Raw genomic sequence first — 22,093 nt, 5'->3', positions numbered from 1 at the left:
TCGCCCTTCATTCTCCACATTAGTAAACACTTGAACCTGAGTTTTTCCCTCTGTCTCTTCACATTTGATTTAAAAATGAACTTGTAATTGTTCACTATTAGGCCTCAATTTTGTCATAGTAGTTTGATGACTTTAGTGTTTTTTTTAAATACAGTATATACCATATATCAGCAAAGTCTGTTTATGTTTATCGAAAATCTTGGCTCGGTGAATCTTTGGTTTACATTCAACACTTAATATTAATTGTGCCCAGTCTTGTATAAAGTACCTTAAATGGATACTTGAGTAAAAGTGCAAGTATCTTAGCAGATTTTTTTTTTTATAATATTACTTAAGTAAAAGTCTTAAAGTATATGATATTTATTGTACTTAAGTATCAAAAGTCATTTTCTGATATAAAATGTACTTGAAAAATTGAGGAGTTAGGATTGAGCCATGGTAGGTCAGTGGTCTTTCAACTGGAAGGTTATGGGTTCAATTCCTGGCTCTATGTGTCCTTGAGAAAGACACTTAACATAACATGTTGCAGCGTGTGAATGGGTGAATGGGTGAATGGGTGTAAAGCCTCATCAAGACTAGGTAAAGCTCTATATAATACAGACCATTACCAACTTTCCTTCTTATTCTGATTTTGTTTGGTAGTAGTTAGAGGAAATGAAGTGGTGTTAAGTGTCTTGCTCAAGGACACACATAGACTAGCACAGCTAGAAATGTAACCCACAACCTTCCAGTTGAAAGACAACTCACCCTACCACCCTACAATGGCTCAATCCTTACTCCTCACATTTTTAATCATTTTACTTCTAAAACTTAAGTATATTTTACATCAGAAAATGACTTGTGCAGCACATGTCATATACTTTAAGACTTTTACTTAAGTAATATTATAATACAACTTCTACCAAAGTCATTTTCTGGTAAGATACTTGTACTTTTACTCATGTATCCCTTTGAGGTACTTTTATACAAAGACTGGTGAGTCTGAGCGGACAGAATGTTTTGAACGTCTGTAAAAACATCACTTGCACAAACCGGGATTATATAGTGCAGGGTTTTCTGCAAAAGCACAGACACTGCATCACCTGAGAGGCCACGAGCTATCGCAGGGACTCATCTCCGTTATTCGATCACCTCTCAGGAAATGGCTTAAGATTTTCTGGAGTTGTGCAGCGAGACAACAGCCTCGGGCCGCACATGGATGGAACAGAGCATTTAGACGACAGGTGACCGCCTGCTCTGAACTTAATTACTGATCTCAAAGGACTGAGCTTGTGTCGTGTGCAAGTGTAAAGTAATTAACTGACTTATGTAAGGAGACCATTTTTTGCGAAAATACTTTACTTACCAGATTTACACCAGGAAAATAGTTCCTTTCAGTTGTTGTGCCCTCGTGCGTTTGTTTACCTTCTGCTCTTTCACCATATGAGCCTAATGACATCATGTAAGCAGTAAACAACAACAACAAGTGTTTCTCTCCCTCCCTCTGCAGATGACCACTCAACCTGGCCAAATCCCAGCAACAGAGAGCTGTTCCACTGGTGTGACGGGGGGGGGGGACATTTACAGTGTCAGGACTTTAAAACACACACTGAAGAAGACATTGGACAGATTTAAGATTGATATTGAGTATTCTAAGAAGATGAAAGTATTTGTTTTATCACTGTATGTACACTAAAACATGCTTGTTGAGTTGTTGGGAACTGGACCAAAGACATTTAAGACATTTTTCTTTATTTTGAAGATAATAGGAAAGAGAGAGAATGTGTTAATTATGTTATCAGGCAAATTCCACAAGCACATAAACAAATGAATGGACTGCAAACCCAAGTTTGAACATTTTATTCAAGAAATTCTTCATTATGACACGATGTTGTTTTATTTTATTTGTGATTTTTGATTTTCTTTCAGCCATGTTGTTCACAAAGGGTTAAAAAAGGTTTTGAAATGACCACCCATCATCCACTCCCCCCCTCACTCCCAGAATGGACTGCCCCATGGATTCACATGACGCGTGTGTGAGTTACATTGTGTGTGTGTGTGTGCGCACGCGCGTGAGTAAGTGAGTAAGAGAGAGTGCGTGTGTGTGTGTGTGTGTGTGAATGAACGAGCGAGAGAGAGAGAGGGGGAGAGAGTGCGCGCGTGCGTGGGTGGGTGCCTGTCCTAAGGCTAAGGCCATATATATATTGCACTATGTGTCCACGGACGTGGAGTTGAGTGGGACAGACTTTGTGTTGGCAGCGCGGCTGTTTGTCCTCCTGTCATCTCTGTCTTAAAGGGACCCAGCAGCGGGAATATAAAGCAGCTCTCAGATCAGTCTGGACCCGAGGAAGCTTTTGTCCCCGCGAGTGACCACAGTCTTGTCAAACACCTGATCCTGTAAAAGAAAACCAAAAAAAAAAGCAAACAAAAACAAGAAACATGACTGACATAAGTGATGTTCTGGACGATGGCTCTTTCATGTTCACGTCGGAGTCCGTGGGAGAGGGACATCCAGGTGAGTGTCCAGCTGCACAACTTCATGAAGAAAAGTGTGTTAAATGTTGCCAAGAAAACAACAACAACTTAACTTTGTTTTTTTTTTTTTGCTCACCTGTACACACAAGTACACGGGAAGTGTATATATTTAAATAAACTCCATACAAGTCCGAGTGCACGTCCAAAATAACTCCACAGTGCTGCGTATTTACGCTCCAAGCCTGGTTGGTATTCCATTCACACAGCAACATGTGCTTGGTTCCCCCTTCACTCTGCCTTATGGGTGTGTGTGTGTGTGTGTGTGTGTTCCAGGTATTTACCACTGTTGTGGGGACCTAAATCTGTTTACACATTCACAATATGGGGACAAAAAACAAGTCCCTGTAACGTATATGATTACATTTGAAGGTGAAGGCATGTTGTTTGGCTTGGACGAGGTTAAAGTTAGTGTAAGGCTAGTAGTAGTAGAAGTTATGGTTAAGTAAATCAATGTAATGTCCTCTGCAGTAATGGATACCAGACTGTGTGTGTGTGTGTGTGAGGGACAGGGTGGTGTAGGGTTGCATGCTAAGGAAAAAGTCAGAACAGGAGGGACATGTGGACGCTGCAGCTGCAGGTTTTCATGTTGACATCAGTGTGCAAAATGTGGAATAATCACATCAATGTCCATTGAGACAAAGTAATGTTTAAGTTTTTGACAAATTCAGGACAAAAATGTCACTCGGTGTCTGTCAAATCCAAAATATTAACAATCCAATGTTGCCAGAACTTTACATTGAGTGGCATTTGTAAGTAGCACACTAAGTAACCTTTAATCAATAACAGCTAACCGATAAGAGCTGCTGCTGCTGCTGCTGCTGCTCCTGTGGACGTCAATATGAGGAGACGACTCACTTCCTCGCTTAAGTTGGAATAAAGTTAACTCATTCACGTGTTACCAAGTGACATTTCTTTTCTTCCTTTCTTTTTTTGTGTGTCATGCACACAAAAGCCCAACCCTCACCGGTTTATGTGAGACACCAAAAGTGGGAAAAAATAATTGTATTATTGCACTGAATTGAATACGAAAAATGAAATCAGCTCAAATTGACAAAAAAAGAGATAGAATGTAATCATGTAAGTAACAGTTCCAGTCAAATGCAGCTTATTAATAAGCCTTTATTGTTGTTATTATATAACGTTGAGAAACAGAGTGACAGAGTGTTTCATTTAAAAAAAAAAAGAGGCTTGTCTATTTGTCTATGTTAAAACTAAACGATAAACATTAAAGTGCACTCTACCCTCTACACCCGTGTTCTGTCAGTGTGTCGTAATCGTTTGACAAACGCGTAACCTTTCAAAGTCCTCTGTGTTACATTGATAATCAGTAAACACACACACACACACACACACACACACATCAGGTCAGAACATGACAAATGTGCGCGTTATGTAAAATAAACCAAAAAAAAAAGGTTTATTAAAAGAAAAAATTAGTGTTATAAGCTGCAGCAGCAGTGATGTGAAAAACAATAGATGTTGTTTGGTGAAGTTTCCAGAAAACACTGCTAATTTTAACTTTTTTATTGCCTTTTGTGACGTGGTAGTTGTACTTACAGTCATATACAATTGGGAGTGGAAAAAGGACGACACAGTCAATAATAACAAGACAAACAAAACAAAGAACTATACCACCATCATTTAAATAAAAATACAAACACACAGTTTATACTAACCCTAAAACTTTACCCACGACCTACTACGTACATCCTTCAACTAGCTCCTTTTTATTTCACCCTGTGTTGTGTTTTATTTGCATTTTTAGTTTATTTTAAAGTTAAAACAACTTTTTTTGCTATTTCATTCCACCCTGTGTTGTTTTTTTAACTGTTCGATTTGCATCTTTTTTCTTTTTAAATGTTTAAAATGTTCCTTTTACTGTGAAACCCGTGGCCTTGGCTGAAGTCGTCGACACATGCATTTTGACTCGATAACATACTCAGAAATCTGTGCTGTTCCCACAGATAGTGGCCATCGTGTGGGAACAGAGCAAACGCCTGTCACAGTATATGTTCTGCTTTTTTTTTTCCACCTGCGTACACACTTTACACCAGAGATAGATATGCACCTGTGAGTCAATGTAGCCGGATGATTTCTGATGTGACACGTGTGTCGTGATGCTTTAGCAGGAGGACGGAGCTGCTGCTGTTGCATTCAAATCCCACTAACACAGTAGTTCTCAAACTTTTTTATACCAAGTATCACCTGAGAAAATATTGAGCTGTCAAAGTAACACCATTATCACCGACGTTAAAATGCTATGGTGTAAATAAATCGAGCAAAGTCAGCTACAGACTTTTCCCAGGAGGCAGATTTATTCCCAATCTCTCTCATCATTCCTCACATATACTGGTATAGATATAGGAACTTCACTCTTGAAATGTGTAAGAATGCATTTCCTGCTTTTTTGGATTTCTGTAAACAAGCCCAGAAATCACAGCACGATCATTAAAGTGTCATTATTATTATTATCATCATCATCATCATCCTCATCATCATCATCATCAATCTGAATCTTCTCTCCGCAGACAAAATCTGTGACCAGATCAGCGACGCGGTCCTGGACGCTCACCTGAGGCAGGACCCAGACGCCAAAGTGGCCTGTGGTGAGTAAACGTCACGACTCGCATCCATTTATGTGACTGTCATGAATAAAGAGTGATTTAAAGAGAAACGTGTGCTGCGTAAGATGAAGGTCATGGAGTTTTCGCCGCTGCAGACGACAGAGAATAAACCCACTGACCTGAATCTCACTGGGAATTCAAGTCAGCGAGACATTGTTGAGATTATTGTATTATTGTGCCGGCCAAAGTCTGAAACTTGTGTCCAAATGGATTTATTGCATATAATGTGTCGATTGTGTTGATAGAGACGGTGTGTAAGACCGGCATGGTGCTGCTCTGCGGCGAGATCACGTCCCGAGCCAACGTGGACTACCAGAAGGTGGTGAGAGACGCCATCAAGGAGATCGGCTACGACAACTCGGACAAAGGTGAGAGAATAAGACGCAGTGCACACAGGACCGTGTTGGAGATCACTTCATTTGTATGACACGTTTCATTCAAAAAATACAAAACGTAGAAAAACAAAATAACATTTAAAATACAGAGTAATAAAAAGAACGAAAGAAAACGAGAAGTTACACATGGTAGCTCAGTGGACAACAACAATACTACTGACAATAATAATAATAATGATACATTTTATTCACATAGATCCTTGAAGAAATATTCAAAGACACAGAAACAAGCAATGAAATACACAAAAAAATGGCAATTGTCTGGCCTCTCCACTGATTCCCTCTGTCACTGCAGGTTTTGACTATAAGACGTGTAACGTGCTGGTGGCTCTGGAGCAGCAGAGTCCAGACATCGCTCAGGGCGTCCACATTGACCGACATGAGGAGGATATTGGAGCGGGAGACCAGGTACATCTGTTGGAACATAACGATAACGTGACCTTAGGACCAGGTCGGCTGGAAGATTGGCTGATAGTGGAAGAAACAAAAAAAAAAGCTACCACAGTTTGTTTGACTCACTCTTAAAGTGACAGGTACAAGACGATATAATACTGTTTTCAGGTTTATTATCAGTAGTAATGTCTACAAAAAAGCTGCAGGTGTGGAGGTTTTTGTGTCAATTTGTCACATTTAAGTCCTTGTTTTTGTGGCCGTGCGTTATTACGTTATCTACCTGTTCTGTGTCACTACACTGTGGATCTTTCTGTTCCCACTCTGATTCCCTCTCTCTCTCTGTGTCTCTTCAGGGTCTGATGTTCGGTTATGCCACAGATGAAACCGAGGAGTGCATGCCTCTCACCATCATGTTAGCCCACAAGCTCAACGCAAAGATGGCTGAGCTCAGACGCAACGGCACCGTCCCCTGGCTGCGTCCCGACTCCAAAACACAGGTGAGGTCACAGCCGAGCATGTGAGGAGTGTGGCTACTTAAGGTTGCCGGGGCGAGTACCTGCCAGCTCAAGGGCTGGGGTGCCCCTGAGCAAGGTACCCAATCCCCTTTGCTCATTGTTAATTGGTTGCATCAGGAAGGGCATCCCGTGTAAAAAATCTCTGCCAAATCATGTGTGCGGATCATCCACTGTGGCGACCCCGAGACAGGAAGAAGCTGAAAGCAAAAAAAGGAGTGTGGCTACTTCCTGTTGTAGCTATGGTTTATATAATATCAAAAAACTTAATGTAACATTGAGGTTTTTTTTTTTCAAAATCCTGCTGTAAATTGTTTCAACAGTAGCCAAACTTCACACATACACAGAAAAACAAACCCCGAAAAAAACTCTCGTAAAAACAGACCCCAAAAAATCCCATAAAAACAGACCTGAAAGAAAAAATCTTGTAAAAGCAGACCAGAAAAAAAAATCTCTCGTAAAAAAGACCTGAAAGAAAAAATCTTGTAAAAGCAGACCAGAAAAAAATCTCATAAAAACTGACCCCCCAAAAAATTACTGTTAAAACAGACCCCGAAAAAGAAAATCTTGTAAAAACATGATTTTTAAAAATGATTTTAGGTGAATGCAATACGCTTCCGTAGAATCAGGTGGACACGTATGATGATGGATGATACAGCTGTCAATCACACTTTTCCTCTAAATGAGAACATAATTTACCAAACAACTGACACCATTTTCTTACTAAAAAGACCTGAAACTTAGCGATGGAGACCATTAACTTGTTGTAAATGAAGTAAAAAAGTCACTTGTAGACTTGTCCTCTGTATATTTTTACTTCTGCATGGATGTCCCTTCAGAGAACAGGAAGACGAGGAGTCTATTATCACAGCACATGCACAAGTTAATAACAAACACAACATAATTTTGGCCACAATGTGAATTAGATTATTGTTTCTACTCTGGGTGTATTCCAAGAGATTTATTCCAGTGCCAGCTGAGGAAAATCAGATTAACACTGGCTACTGTGAGACTTCAACATAAAAAGCCACCCGTGTCTGCAGCAGCTGATCTGCAGCTTCAGTCAGACAAAATGTCTCCTGTCTCTTTGTCCCATGTCATATGTAGGTTGCTAGATACGTGAATTTTGTACTTAAGTACAGGAACAAAGTATTTGTACAGTTTGCAGAAGCTGCTGCAGCAGGGAATCCCACAAATGACAGTTAAGGAGAATGATTGGTCTGCCACACAGGTGACAGTGCACTACGAGCAGCATGAAGGCGCCGTCATCCCCAAAAGAGTTCACACCATCGTGGTCTCTGTCCAGCACGATGACTTCATCTCCCTTGAGGACCAGAGGGAAATCCTGAAGGAGAAGGTAGAGAACTGTGAAACACACGCGTGTGTCTCACAGTGAAATTACATTAAAGATATCATATCATACCCTTGGTTTTAATGTTTTTCATTGATCCTGTCAGGTGATCAATGCTGTGGTTCCTGCTAAATATTTGGACGACAAGACCATCTACCACCTGCAGCCAAGTGGACGCTTCGTCATCGGAGGACCTCAGGTGAAAAGAAAAAACATGTTTTCAGAAGCAAACTATATAAATGACTATATAAATCTATAATATATACAGATATATATAGATACATATATGTATATATACATATACATATATGTATATATACACAGTACATATATGTATATATACACAGTACATATGTATGTTTTTGCCCACCAGGGTGATGCTGGCGTGACGGGAAGGAAGATCATCGTAGACACATACGGAGGTTGGGGTGCTCACGGAGGTGGAGCGTTCTCCGGCAAAGACTTCTCAAAGGTGGACCGTTCGGCTGCGTACGCCGCACGCTGGGTGGCCAAGTCTCTGGTCAAAGCCAAACTGTGCAGGAGAGTTCTGGTTCAGGTGTGTGCAGTAAAAGGTTTAAGCCTCGCCAGTGTTTTTTTAAAAGCATCAAACCCTAACTCCTGCCTGTGGGTGTGTCACAGGTGTCTTATGCTATCGGAGTGGCCCACCCTCTGTCCGTCTCCTTGTTCACCTATGGCTCCTCCAAGAAATCAGAGACAGAGCTGCTCCGTATTGTCAACAAGAACTTTGACCTGCGGCCAGGAGTCATTGTCAGGTAAACACGTGATTATGACCTTTGTGTTCCTCTGTTCACTGTGCGTCCGCTCGTAAATGAATAAAGGTTGAGACGCAACAGTTCATTCATTAGTACAGTCATTCCCAGAGAGGTTTTTTTTTATTAGTAACAGTCTTTTAAAAATGTCTACCTATTTGTAGTGTAATCAAAAAAAGCGTATTTATCCAAGGAAAAGACCAGACCAATGTAAAATTGGCATTCAAACTTTTATTCCTACGAGTATTAGGGCCAAATTTAAGAATTCTTTTTTTTTTTTTTAATCTTTCGAGAATAAAGTTGTAATATTATGAGAATAAAGTCTTAATCTTTCAAGAATAAAGTCATAATATTATGAGAATAAAGTCTTAATCTTTCGAGAATAAAGTCGTAATATTATGAAAATAAAGTTGTAATCTTTCAAGGATAAAGTCGTAATATTATGAGAATAAAGTCTTAATCTTTCAAGAATAAAGTCGTAATATTATGAGAATAAAGTCTTAATCTTTCAAGAATAAAGTCGTAATATTATGAGAATAAAGTCTTAATCTTTCAAGAATAAAGTTGTAATATTATGAGAGTAAAGTTGTAATGTTTCGAGATTAAAGTCGTAATCTTTCAAGAATAAAGTTGTAATATGAGAATAAAGTCATAATCTTTCGACAAAAAAGTCGTAATATTATTAATAATGTCGCAATATTTCGAGAGTAAAGTTGTTATATTATGAGAATATAGTCGTAATCCTTCGAGAATAAAGTCGTAATATTATAAGAATAAAGTCATAATCTTTCGAGAATAAAGAGAGAAAAAATACATTAGTAGTTGGAAAGAAAATTAATTATTTAATCATTGGTTTCTATGCTTTTTTTATGAGAATCCACATATGTTCATGTTTTCATCTTGTTTATATCATTCAGTGATTATCAGTGAATTACATTTTATCTTTTAGTGTTTTACTAGGGTAAATGTTTAATCAAAATTCACAGATAATGAATAATGGGATTAATTGCAGTCTTCTTGTTTGGGGCTATTCATCCTCTGCTGTGTTTGTATACAAACACAAGAGGGAACCAAAGAGTTTTTAATTGTTTGCAGTGAACCTTTTACAAGATGATTCTATACATTTAGCAGAGAGCCACAGAAACCTGAAGGTCTACTGCACAACATTGTGTGTTTTCTTTCTGCAAATGTCAAACATTGTATTCAGTATCACAAAGGAATTCATATTTAAAAATCTAAAAACAGCACCACAAAAAAAAACAGCAAGACATTAAAAACCGCCATGTGTGAGTTTCCATGGGTTTTAAACAGAGCTTAAGGCTAAATGATGCTTTTCCTATGTTTGATATATTTTAAAACATGACAGTAGTAGTAAATTACTTTCAGTTCTCTGGCGCCCTCTTCTTTTCCACTGGTCTGATAGAGACATGACACCTGCTGTCTGCTCCCTGCCGTCAAATCAAACTGAGAACATCTGCTCTAAATAACAAATCCTAAATAAATCCTATTGTATGCATTGGCTCAGTGATTTCCAACCTGTGTGCCACAGCCCCCTGTTGGACTGTTGTGGTATTGCAGGTGAACATGGATTGAATAATCAGTTTTGTAATTGAGCTCTAAATATTTATAGAAAGCCATTTTAAATTGAAATGGCATTATTTCCTTTGATAAACATCCTGTGGCCTCACATTCACAATAGAGGATCATATTTGACGAAACACCTCATTATGTTCTTGGTTGACGGGCAGCTTTTCAGGATTAAGTGACATGAAATCACTACAAAATGATAGTTTTCATGTGCAGATGTGAGAGGTTTTAGGGGAACTGATGAGTGGTTTCTTCTGTGTTCTCACTTTCAGGGAACTGAACCTGAAGAGGCCAATCTACCAGCAAACCGCCTGTTATGGCCACTTCGGCCGACCAGAGTTTACATGGGAGGTGCCCAAACCGCTCGTCTTCTAAATCTGCCACATCTGCTCGCCCTGACCAACAACTGTTTGTGAGCTACCACCGCCAACCCCAGCTGCTGACAGATGATGTTTAGAACCCCCCCCCCCCAAAAAAAAACAGGAAGAGAACCAAAGCCAAACAGAGCGATGAGTTATCCTTAAGGAGATGAGAGGATAATCATAAAAAGTGGTTTTAGCCAAACGGATGTTAAGTGGGACTTTCTCCCCAAACGAGAAGAGAGACATTGCAGAGTAACTTTCTTCAGGCGTTAGCTGTAGGAAGCTGGACTCTCATCCAAGAGGATCCCTCAGTTCTGACTGTTAGAGAAATCCAGGTATTTATGATGCGTTCTAGTTGTAGTCGGCGGTTTCAACTGGAACGCGCCCCTTATGTCAGAAACCTCACAAACCCTAACAGAGGTTTCACTTATGTCTTATTTGTTTCACATTAAATCTGCTCGACTGTGATGCATTCACTGACGCTCGTAAAAACCCGCTCGCTCCCAGCGCTTGCACACACATACACATCGCCCTGTCTCTAATATTGGAAAGGGACAATGTGGCTTTCTCCAAATATTGATGGGGACATGGGGACCGCTGTCCATACACACAAACCTACACCCTTGGTTTTTAGTTATATTTTAACGACCCCGCTAAGCTCCGCTCCCATTGGCTCCCACGTAATTTGATTTGATTTGAATTTGTCAACCTGGAGGGGGACGTGAATCCACTCAGTCGCTACTTTAACTCCTCTGACCCAGTTTCAGGTTGTTGATTCTCGTGAGATGCCTGATATAGTGTCCTGGACCACCTCCTCTGTTGCGTGATGGTTCCTCCTTCTCCTTTCAAACCATGCTGGCCAGAGAAGACAGTTGTTGCTCTCGTCACGTATTCAGAATTAGAGGTTAAATACTTGTAAATGTGCACCAGTTAGTCAGAAGTGGAGAAGCCTCTTGGATGAGGTGAAACGTCTTAATCTTAACTCGAGCAAGTCCAGTTTACCTACAGCTGAACTCCTGAAGATGACTGAGAACCGTCACAGACGTCTCAGTAAACAATTGCTACCTAACATAAAAAAAAAACAACAACATCTAATTACTGGTGCTTTAGAAATATAGAAACTATCACCGTAGTCACAGCTCGACCTTGGTTATGTAAAAGAATGGCAGAAAACACGAGCAGCATTTAGTGTTTTTCGTGAAAAGCTGCGGGTTCTTTTTACGATGTTCACAAAACAACCACGGTGCTTTATTTTGTGATGTCAGTGGTGTAATTATTGCTAAACCAAAGGCTTGGCTTTAGATGGAAATTAATTTAATTTTTATTTTGTACTATAAAATGGTCTCTTTTTTTTAAGGAAACAAAAAGTCTTATTTTGTAACGTGTGTTGTTACAACCACCGGACAAATCCTTTTTAACGTTAGGACTCTTTTATCTCTTAAATGATGCTACAATTAAAATGAAATCTGAAGTAGCCGTTCAGTCTTATGTTTTCTCAACTCATTTTGTTCTCATATCAACTCACTGTTGGCTGTTTTTTTCTTCTGTTATTGTGACTCACTTACACAAATAACACAAGTTACACATCTGTTCAGCCTCAAACATTGAACCACTAGTGTCTTACAGCTGCTGCACTTTGTTTTAAGGTTAAGTTAATCAAGTTAATATCTGACAGAGAAACATTTCCTCTCGCTTCACTTCTTCTTTACTTTGGAGGTTCTTTAAGTAATATTTTGTTATTCTATGTGAAGTTTGCTTTACCCCCCAAAACATCTTGTATAATGTACGAGACAGTCTTTAAAAAAAGGTGTATTTGTGAAGATATTTCTCAATAAATATAAAGAATATTGAACTTAAATCACAGTAATTGTTCTCCCGGAAACACAGGAAGTAGAGGTTTTCAGAGGTTCACGTGGCAACAATCCAGGCTCGCTTCTGCAGCCAGCATTGTTTTTGTAAGAGAGGTTTTCCTCTGTTTAATGTGTTAATCTTTGTCATATCCTACCCACTTTGTTGCCAGAGAAACTGGACAATGTAAATAATTAAAAACAATTAAAGATATAAACTCTTGATGTGGACCTCTACATGTGCATGGAGTGAAAAATAAAGATTCTTTTCTTTTAAGCTTCATTTTTATTTTATTTATTTTTTTAACATTAAGGCATACACATACAATCATATATGACTTTTCATGAAAATAGAAATTTATAAACCTTAACCTCTTTGGTTTTTATTATCAAAATAACACATAAGGCACATAGGGAGCAGTTTTGCATTTTATCGGAGTAGATTTGGGTCTCGAGTAACAGATTTCTGAGGTTAGTTTGCCAGAATGCTCTCGTCCGCTGTGATGTGTATGTGAGTGAGCTATAGTTTGTGTGAGCAGCAGAAGCATTCTCACAAACTAACACATGAGGAATGTTTATTTTTTTTTAATTCAGCGTTACCAGAGTCTCCATAAACCAAAAAAATAATCTGTTATACCAACGGGTCCTGCAACTGTGACGGAGGAGTGTCGTCACACCTATGCTACGCTGAACAAATATACAGGACGCGAATTCCATTAAAACAAAAACAAAAGGCAGAAGCTAACAGTTCACTGGTGTCGTAACAATTACCTGAGTGCAAAGATCGGAAAGATCAGTAAACAAGGACAGGGCTGGGGGGCGGATATGAAATGAAATGAAAAGGAGGCCGAGCAGCTGATGCTTCAGTAATATTCTGTCTGGTATTTTAAGTGGAACAAAATGCATAGATTTCTAACATTCATAATACACTGTAAAGTAAATTAAACACCTTTCGTAAATAATGCATAGTGACAATATTTCTTGTAAGAGCAGCATGAGGAGCACCTGTGTTTTGGCTTTACATTTAATATACTTTTTAAATGTTTTTATTTAGAAAACTACATGTGATAGAAACAACGTATGGCCGTAAGGTCAGGCTGGTGAAACAATCTGAAAATTAAAAGTGTGTAGGACTCAGCAACATCTACGGGTGAAGTTGCATGTAGGTGAATCTGTGGTAGCCTTCAGTTGACGCAGATGGTTCTGGTTCTGGAGTCTCAGAACCTTGGTGCTTTCTGGCGAAGCAGCCCGTGTTCACACCAGATTAAGAGGAACCAACGTGGGGGGATATTACTCAACACAACATCGGCACTTTTTCCTCCCTAATTCCTCTACTTCCCGCTCTTCTTCACAACACAGAATATGACACATGATGATGTCACGGTTCGAGAGGAAGAACCGGTTAGAATATTTTTTTGTTGAACAAGTTTAAGGCAGAGGCATAACAGCTACGCTAGTAAAGTGAGACGGCAGCAAACCTTAGGTCAAAGAATTATCCCCCAGTTCTCTGAAACAATGTTGAACTAGAGCTATGGGTTCAGGAATTAACCTGGTTCTCTGAAGCAGTGAGTGAGTTAACGAGATACCAAAACCAATGTTGAAAGAGAACGGTTGGAATATGGACCGAGAGTCAGAACAGAGGTTACACACTGGAGCTTTAAAACTCAGAAGGTGATCCAACATGACAGTCAAATAAAAAAAAAAAAAAAGGTCAGTAAAATGTTTTATATTCAATTTCACCTAAATCTTTCACACTGGACCTTAAATAAATGTGGATATAAAACAAAAATATGTCACCCCAACCAAACCTGTGAAAAACCAGTGAATGCAATGATCAGTTGGACCAGTAGAGAGAGGCAGGTGATCAGCGTTGACCTTTCAGCTCATTCCGCAGTGCAACAAGCACAAGCTCTTCACGTTCAGTCTTGTTGGGAGTATTCATACATTCAGTCAGAGGGAAAATCGCTCTGTGGCAGATCTGCAACACCGGTGCTTACAAAACCTCTACCTGACGTGAGGCAAATCACTACACGCAAGTCAGCTTTCTAAAGGGTCCAGTGTGTGTAACATTTAGGGAGGTTTCATTGGCAGAAACTGAACAAACTAACCACAAGTATGTTTGCTTAAGTGTACAGCGAGTTTAAAATAAAACTGCATGTGTTTTCCTTGCCTTAGGACAAGCGTTTTATATGTGCTTAAAATGGGGCCTTGCTTTGTGACGGTCACCCTCTTCACCATCCAATGGACAAAACCAGTCAGAGTGATTTGAAACAGAAGCTAACGGAGGAAATGAAGATGGGGAAAGTGGAAACCTCCTCTGCCTAAGCTTTTATGGGGCCGCCCATTCCACCACCTCAGAGTCGCCAGTGCTCGCCTGTTATTGATACCAATGTAAGACTTTAAATTGCATTAATGATAGTTGTGTTGTTTACACAAAACCAGTGTCACTCTTGTTTATGTTTCCTTCCCTTAGTGGGCAGTAAAATCACAAAAGTGGCCTAGTATTAATTTGCACTTTCGTATTCAAGTAGTGGAGATACTGAACTTGAATTAAACATCAGTTTAATGACTTTGCCAATCGTTAAAGATATCTTAAGATTTGAACATGTTTTAAAATGGGTTTTTTTTTTTCGCCACAAGCAGCCATTTAGCTCGCTTGTACCGGCTCTGCGAGGGACACAGTAGTTCCCTGGCGTGCCATTAAATGTCACTAATGCTACACACTGGACCTTTAAAACTGTTACTGCTGTAAAACATCTATTTACTTCGATTACTAAAGTGTGTTAATGTTTCACAGAGGTGTGAATTATAAACAGTAACACTGTTACAACAAAAGTCAATGAATACATATGAATATTTGAACATCTGAACAGAAACACAACAAACCACAAGGCCAAAATAGACTGACAGACATTGACATGTTAAGCTTTTTTTTCTTTTGCTTTTTTCCCCGTGTGGAATGGATCTGTGGTGCCAAAAGCTCTGCTTTGGTATTCCTGGCACTCGTATGTGTTTGTGCAACATTCTTTGCCTACTCCTCCACTAAGTGAAGCCATGCCTTCTGTCTTATTGCTTTCATTTTTCATAGTCACAACTCAATTCGTGGGGGGAACGATGACAATAAGGCCTTTAGCGTTTTAGCGCCAACGCCACAACCCAGACTGATAATTTGGCACAAAACGGAGAACAGTTGCAACAAAAGCTGCACAATTTATCTCACTTATGTCTCATTACATACATAAATACTTCCTTTTTCCCTTTGTCCTGCTGCACCAGCTGGACTTCTGCGATTCAAACAATAAGAGCATGTTCTGCTCTTCCTTGTCGGGGGAAAAATCTGATGCAGGTCTCTGACCACAGGGCCTAAAAACACATGTGATGCCTCGTCACTAAACTCAATAAGCCCAGTGCTCTGGCTTGAATTAGCTGGTACGCACTTGGCCTCTGGACACCGCGTCACCTCGCTTTCATATTCTTTGGCAGAAATCTACAGAGCGGAAATTCAATAATCAAATACTATGCAAAGTTTATGGTGTATTGATCCTAACAACATGATTAATGAAGGTTTGCCTTCACGAGGCACCAGATATTTCATGTGCAGATGAAATAACGATGCGACACATCGATTTGTCTGGGAAGTGTGCATTTCCGATGGTACTTGGTTTGCATACGTTGATGGTGGGAATTAAAAAGCTGCATGAGGACATTTCTATTACCAAAAAAAAAAACCCAGAAGCTAGTTTGGTTCATTTCTGTAACTACTATGTTATTGTTCCAATGGCCATCTAAAAATATGAGTCCAATACTCACTTTCAGTTCAGTTGTGGTTATCCAGTTCCTCTACTGACAGTCAACTATATGTCAGATTAAAGAAGCTAAAACATGTGTGGAGGAGAATGTACATTCTAGTGGAGTTTAATACTCGGCACAAGGCTATGACATTACAATTATTTGATTTGTTAATATCAAAAATATTGCTTAAAAGGAGGTTTAAATGATTGCTGCTTCTGCTGCTGCTCTGTTCTATCTCAAGTACATTCTGAAACCTTTATAGACTGGATTTATTGTGTTCAACCATTCCTATTTGAGGAAAACACGCCTGACCTCTGACTGTAACCTCCATTTACAATCTCCTCTCACTCAGCCTCACCGCTGTCAGCCAGGCCGCCCTGCGGCCTTCACTCCTTAACAGCGAAAAGCATCGTGGCAGTGAAATTGAACTGGCCCCGAAGCCGCTGATTGAAACAAGTGACAGAATCTCAGGGGGTAAGTGCACATTTTCTTAGCCTGATTAACAAAATGCTTTTGCCTTTTTATTAAAGGGCTGAGTTGGTGAGAATTCGGTTTTCACACCCGCGCAATGTGCAAAATGCAACAAGTTCTTAAGAGACACACAATCAATAGACGCTGAGCTCCCTCCACTGTGGCAGCACATCTCCTCTCCTTGGGCTAAAACTGTAAAATCCACTCTGCCATTAACAGGCTACTGCACTGGCCTTGTTTTCTTCAAAGCTTCAGACATATGTGGCTGGAAATGAATAATTAAACTCATTCTACAACCAGAGTTTCCAAGGATCAAAACAAGCCATCTGTGTGGCATCCAGATGTCGACGGTCTACAGTATGGACATGTTTTCGGGCTGGAGTGGATGTGACTGTGTGTGTCCTCCCAGAGCATCCACCTTGAGTTCTCTCCCAGCAGATCCCAGTGCCCCACCTCTAGCAAGCACCGCCATGGTGTCTCCCGACATGCTGGCGAACTCGAAGGCAAACGTCCCGTAAAACAGCATGATGATGACACAGAAGACCCATTCAAAGATGGCAGATGCGTGCTGCAGGACAAAGCTCTCCTGGCAGAAGAACACACCACCTGAAAACACTGTTAAGGAAAAGTCTAAACTGGCCTGACTTTAACATTAATTGAATAACATTTTTACATCGACTCATTTGAAAACATTATATAAGTGTAAAAATAATAATAATGAAACCTATGTTGGCTAATGTACAGGTAAGGACATGGAAGTGATAATAACATGTTTTAATTTCCCACCTGTCAGGATCAATTATCAGCCTGATGAATTAGTAGAAGTACGTGGTATGACCTTTTGGGTCTAAGAACAGTTAGTATAAGTAGGTACAGTATAATTAGATCAAAATGCAAAAAAAAGGTCAAGTCTCAAAAATAACACCAGATTATATCCCAGATTGTTCAACAGGTAAATTATTTACCACAGCAGCGCAAATATTTATGAATCTTTTAATCCAAATCTCAGCTATTAAGTAAAGATGCATGTATGGGTGTGAAATTTAAATGTAATCCCTTCAACCAGGTCTATCACCAGAGACTTTACAGCATGTAGTTAAACAGATTGAAGCACTTGAGGACATGGCCTCTATCACTCTACTCTTACACATGGCTGTAAAAATGCCCCATAAAAACAGGGGACAGGATGTGACACTGAAACTGCTGCTGTGATACTATCTCGATGACATGTCTCCCCGTTTTAAATCAGACTGGCAGCACTTCACTGGAATCTAAAGCACTTGATAGCTTTGAAGCCTGCCATCTGTGTGTGGCTGGGGAGGATACTGAGCACCAAGGCTACGAAGGCCAGCAGGGTCATGCAGAGCCGGAGGTGGGCCACGTTGTACTCGCCCTGGGTCTTGGCCAGTCGGTAAGTCAGCGCTGACTGCAGGCACACAAACAGCATACTAGTGGGGAAGGCAACTCCTGCTCCGACATAGTGGAGAATCTTGGCATTATCCACCTGTCACATGACAAACAAAAGGACAAGGTGAGGGACAAGGACAGGTCACGTCAGAGACAAAAGAGTGACTCAGCATTTTAGTAGCTGAGACCGCTGATACACCACATGGGAAATGATCAGAAGAGGGTAAGACACAAACTGTGGACTCTTCTTATTGATTGTTGTATAATTCTTTGTTTTAAGGCTTATTTCTTTTTTAGTTGTAAGATAAAAAGTTCTCATTGTCAGTGTTGTAATGTAACAAAGTGAAAATACGTATCATGTATCTGTGCTTTGCTTTGTTACTTATATTTCTAGCAAATTTTGCTTTTACTCCACTACATTTCCTAAACAAGGCAATCAGAGATGGCAGACTTCCCCCCAGTCACACAACAAGCATCTATCGGACTATATGTGTAACTCTGTGGCGCAACAGTAGAGTGTCTGACTCCAGATCGAAAGGTTGCCTCTTCAAAATTCTTGCTGTTGCGACATACCTATGACTTTTTAGTCAAAATTTGGACGACATACTAAACTTTACATTACATTCCATTCCATTACATGTCATTTAGCAGACGCTTTTATCCAAAGCGACTTGTCAAACTGGTGGCCCGGGGGCCACATGTGGCCCTCCAATTGATTACATGCGGCCCGCCCATCACTGTGCAAGGTGATGGAATAGAGACTGAATATAAGACTAAATGTATTTGCCGGCAATATTTTTATAATAGTAATAAGACATTCGGTTGTAATCATTGCTTTATTAAATGTATTACGCTCATGAAATTACATATATTTAAGCTATTTTAATCACAATTATCCTCGTCATTATTTGCTAAATGTTTAATTTAACTCTTTTGTGCATCATAAATATGTTTTTATTGTGAATCATTTTATATCAAAACAAGCACGTTTACTTTGCAATTCTGTCTAATATAATAATGAATAACTTATATTGCCCACCAGCTACTAAATAGTTGTTTTTTCCACTTTTTTTCCTCTATGTCGGCGCCCCCCTTGACCAGATTAGATGCTCATTGGCCCACAGGTCATATGAGACTTTTTTGTCAAAATTTGGACGACATACTAAAGTATGACTTTTTTGTCAAAATTTGGACAACATAGTAAATTATGACCTTTTTGTGTCATTTTGGACAACATACTAAAATATGACTTTTTTGTCCATTTTTGGACGTCATACTACACTATGATTATGACTGATTTCGGACGACCTACTACACTATGACTTTTTTGACTGATTTTGAACAACATACTATACTATGACTTCTTTGGGTGATTATGGTCGACATACTATACTGTGACATTTTTGACTGATTTTGGACAACAAACTATACTATGACTTCTTTGTCTAATTTTAGACAACATACTATACTGTAACTTTTTTGTCAGATTTTGGACGACATAGTATACTATGACTTTTTTTGTCGGTCAAAAACGTCATTGTATAGTATGTCGTCCAAAATCGGTCTAAAACGTCATAGTATAGTATGTCGTCCAAAATCGGTCAAAAACGTCATAGTAAAGTATGTCTTCCAAAATGTGACAAAAAAGTCATAGTATAGTATGTCGTCCAAAATAGGTCAAAAAAGTCATAGTATAGTATGTCGTCAATAATCGGACAAAAACATCATAGTATATAGTATGTAGTCCAAAATCGGTCAAAAACGTCATAGTAAAGTATGTCGTCCAAAATGTGACAAAAAAGTCATAGTATAGTATGTTGTCCAAAATGTGACAAAAAACTCATAGTATAGTATGTCGTCCAAAATGTGACAAAAAAGTCATAGTATAGTATGTCGTCCAAAATGTGACAAAAAAGTCATGGTATAGTATGTCGTCCAAAATGTGACAAAAAAGTCATAGTATTGTATGTCGTCCAAAATGAGACAAAAAGTCATAGTATAGTCTGTCATCCAAAATCGGTCAAAAACGTCATAGTAAAGTATGTCGTCCAAAATGTGACAAAAAAGTCATAGTATAGTATGTCGTCCAAAATGTGACAAAAAAGTCATAGTATTGTATGTCGTCCAAAATGAGACAAAAACGTCAGAGTAGAGTATGTCGTCCAAAATGTGACAAAAAAGTCATAGTATAGTATGTCGTCCAAAATGTGACAAAAACGTCATAGTATAGTATGTCGTCCAAAATGTGACAAAAAAGTCATAGTATAGTATGTCGTCCAAAATGTGACAAAAAAGTCATAGTATTGTATGTCGTCCAAAATGAGACAAAAAAGTCATATTATAGTATGTCGTCCAAAATGTGACAAAAAAGTCATAGTATTGTATGTCTTCCAAAATGAGACAAAAAAGTCATACTATAGTATGTCGTCCAAAATAGGTCAAAAAAGTCATAGTATAGTATGTCGTCAATAATCGGACAAAAACATCATAGTATAGTATGTCGTCCAAAATCGGTCAAAAACGTCATAGTATAGTATGTCGTCCAAAATCGGTCAAAAACGTCATAGTAAAGTATGTCGTCCAAAATGTGACAAAAAAGTCATAGTATAGTATGTCGTCCAAAATGTGACAAAAAACTCATAGTATAGTATGTCGTCCAAAATGTGACAAAAAAGTCATAGTATAGTATGTCGTCCAAAATGTGACAAAAACGTCATAGTATAGTATGTCGTCCAAAATGTGACAAAAAAGTCATAGTATTGTATGTCGTCCAAAATGAGACAAAAAAGTCATAGTATAGTATGTCGTCCAAAATGTGACAAAAACGTCATAGTATAGTATGTCGTCCAAAATGTGACAAAAAAGTCATAGTATTGTATGTCGTCCAAAATGAGACAAAAAAGTCATAGTATAGTATGTCGTCCAAAATGTGACAAAAAACTCATAGTATAGTATGTCGTCAAAAATGAGACAAAAAAGTCATAGTATAGTATGTCGTCGAAAATGTGACAAAAAAGTCATACTATAGTATGTTGTCCAAAATAGGTCAAAAAAGTCATAGTATAGTATGTCGTCAATAATCGGACAAAAACATCATAGTATAGTATGTCGTCCAAAAATGGACAAAAAAGTCATAGTATAGTTTGCCGTCAAAAATCGGTCAAAAACGTCATAGTATAGTATGTCGTCCAAAATCGGTCAAAAACGTCATAGTATAGTATGTCGTCCAAAATCGGTCAAAAACGTCATAGTATAGTATGTCGTCCAAAATGTGACAAAAACGTCATAGTATAGTATGTCGTCCAAAATGTGACAAAAAACTCATAGTATAGTATGTCGTCCAAAATGTGACATAAAAGTCATAGTATAGTATGTCGTCCAAAATGTGACATAAAAGTCATAGTATAGTATGTCGTCCAAAATGTGACAAAAACGTCATAGTATAGTATGTCGTCCAAAATGTGACAAAAAAGTCATAGTATAGTATGTCGTCAATAATCGGACAAAAACATCATAGTATAGTTTGTCGTCCAAAAATGGACAAAAAAGTCATAGTATAGTATGCCGTCAAAAATCGGTCAAAAACGTCATAGTATAGTATGTCGTCCAAAATCGGTCTAAAACGTCATAGTATAGTATGTCGTCCAAAATCGGTCAAAAACGTCATAGTAAAGTATGTCGTCCAAAATGTGACAAAAAAGTCATAGTATAGTATGTCGTCCAAAATGTGACAAAAAAGTCATAGTATTGTATGTCGTCCAAAATGTGACAAAAAAGTCATAGTATAGTATGTCGTCCAAAATGTGACAAAAAAGTCATAGTATAGTATGTCGTCCAAAATGAGACAAAAAAGTCATAGTATAGTATGTCGTCAAAATTTTGACAAAAAAAGTCATAGTATAGTATGTCGTCCAAAATGTGACAAAAAAGTCATAGTATTGTATGTCGTCCAAAATGAGACAAAAACGTCATAGTATAGTATGTCGTCCAAAATGTGACAAAAAAGTCATAGTATAGTATGTCGTCCAAAATGTGACAAAAAAGTCATAGTATAGTATGTCGTCCAAA

At 38.7% G+C, this 22,093-nt stretch overlaps 2 protein-coding genes and 1 long non-coding RNA gene across 3 annotated transcripts in view; 1 reads left to right on the top strand and 2 right to left on the bottom strand.

Moving 5' to 3' along the window:
• Nucleotides 1-2,179: 2,179 nt before the first annotated feature.
• Nucleotides 2,180-12,638, top strand: mat1a (methionine adenosyltransferase 1A). Its single transcript, XM_058652289.1, has 10 exons — nt 2,180-2,494; nt 5,043-5,120; nt 5,384-5,506; nt 5,829-5,941; nt 6,280-6,423; nt 7,670-7,795; nt 7,896-7,988; nt 8,163-8,345; nt 8,429-8,562; nt 10,419-12,638. The coding sequence occupies exons 1-10, from the start codon at nt 2,419-2,421 to the stop codon at nt 10,519-10,521; spliced, it is 1,173 nt and encodes a 390-aa protein (XP_058508272.1). The 5' UTR covers nt 2,180-2,418; the 3' UTR covers nt 10,522-12,638.
• Nucleotides 2,351-2,826, bottom strand: LOC131474440 (uncharacterized). The gene is made up of 2 exons (XR_009242287.1): nt 2,591-2,826; nt 2,351-2,514 (listed from the first exon to the last, which is right to left on the bottom strand). It is a non-coding gene; the product is annotated as an uncharacterized LOC131474440 (long non-coding RNA).
• Nucleotides 12,639-12,984: 346 nt separating the features above from the next.
• zgc:154058 (Transmembrane protein 150A-like) overlaps nt 12,985-22,093 on the bottom strand; it is a 41,689-nt gene continuing 32,580 nt past the window's right edge. The window contains exons 7-8 of the mRNA XM_058652290.1: nt 17,945-18,122; nt 12,985-17,224 (exon numbers count right to left, since the gene is read on the bottom strand). Coding sequence (XP_058508273.1) covers nt 16,971-17,224; nt 17,945-18,122 — 432 coding nt within the window. The 3' untranslated portion in view covers nt 12,985-16,970. The remainder of the gene's footprint in view (nt 17,225-17,944; nt 18,123-22,093) is intronic.

The sequence above is a fragment of the Solea solea genome, chromosome 15 (genome assembly GCF_958295425.1).
Source record: "Solea solea chromosome 15, fSolSol10.1, whole genome shotgun sequence".
NCBI lineage: Eukaryota > Metazoa > Chordata > Actinopteri > Pleuronectiformes > Soleidae > Solea > Solea solea.
Note: the sequence above shows the minus strand (reverse complement) of the source record. Positions and strands in the feature narration are given on the sequence as shown.

Coding starts and splice junctions, on each gene's coding strand:
- mat1a (XM_058652289.1), top strand. CDS start 2,419: ATGACTGACATAAGTGATGTTCTGGACGATGGCTCTTTCATGTTCACG. Junction 5,942..6,279: donor ATATTGGAGCGGGAGACCAG/GTACATCTGTTG, acceptor GTGTCTCTTCAG/GGTCTGATGTTCGGTTATGC. Junction 8,346..8,428: donor GCAGGAGAGTTCTGGTTCAG/GTGTGTGCAGTA, acceptor GGTGTGTCACAG/GTGTCTTATGCTATCGGAGT.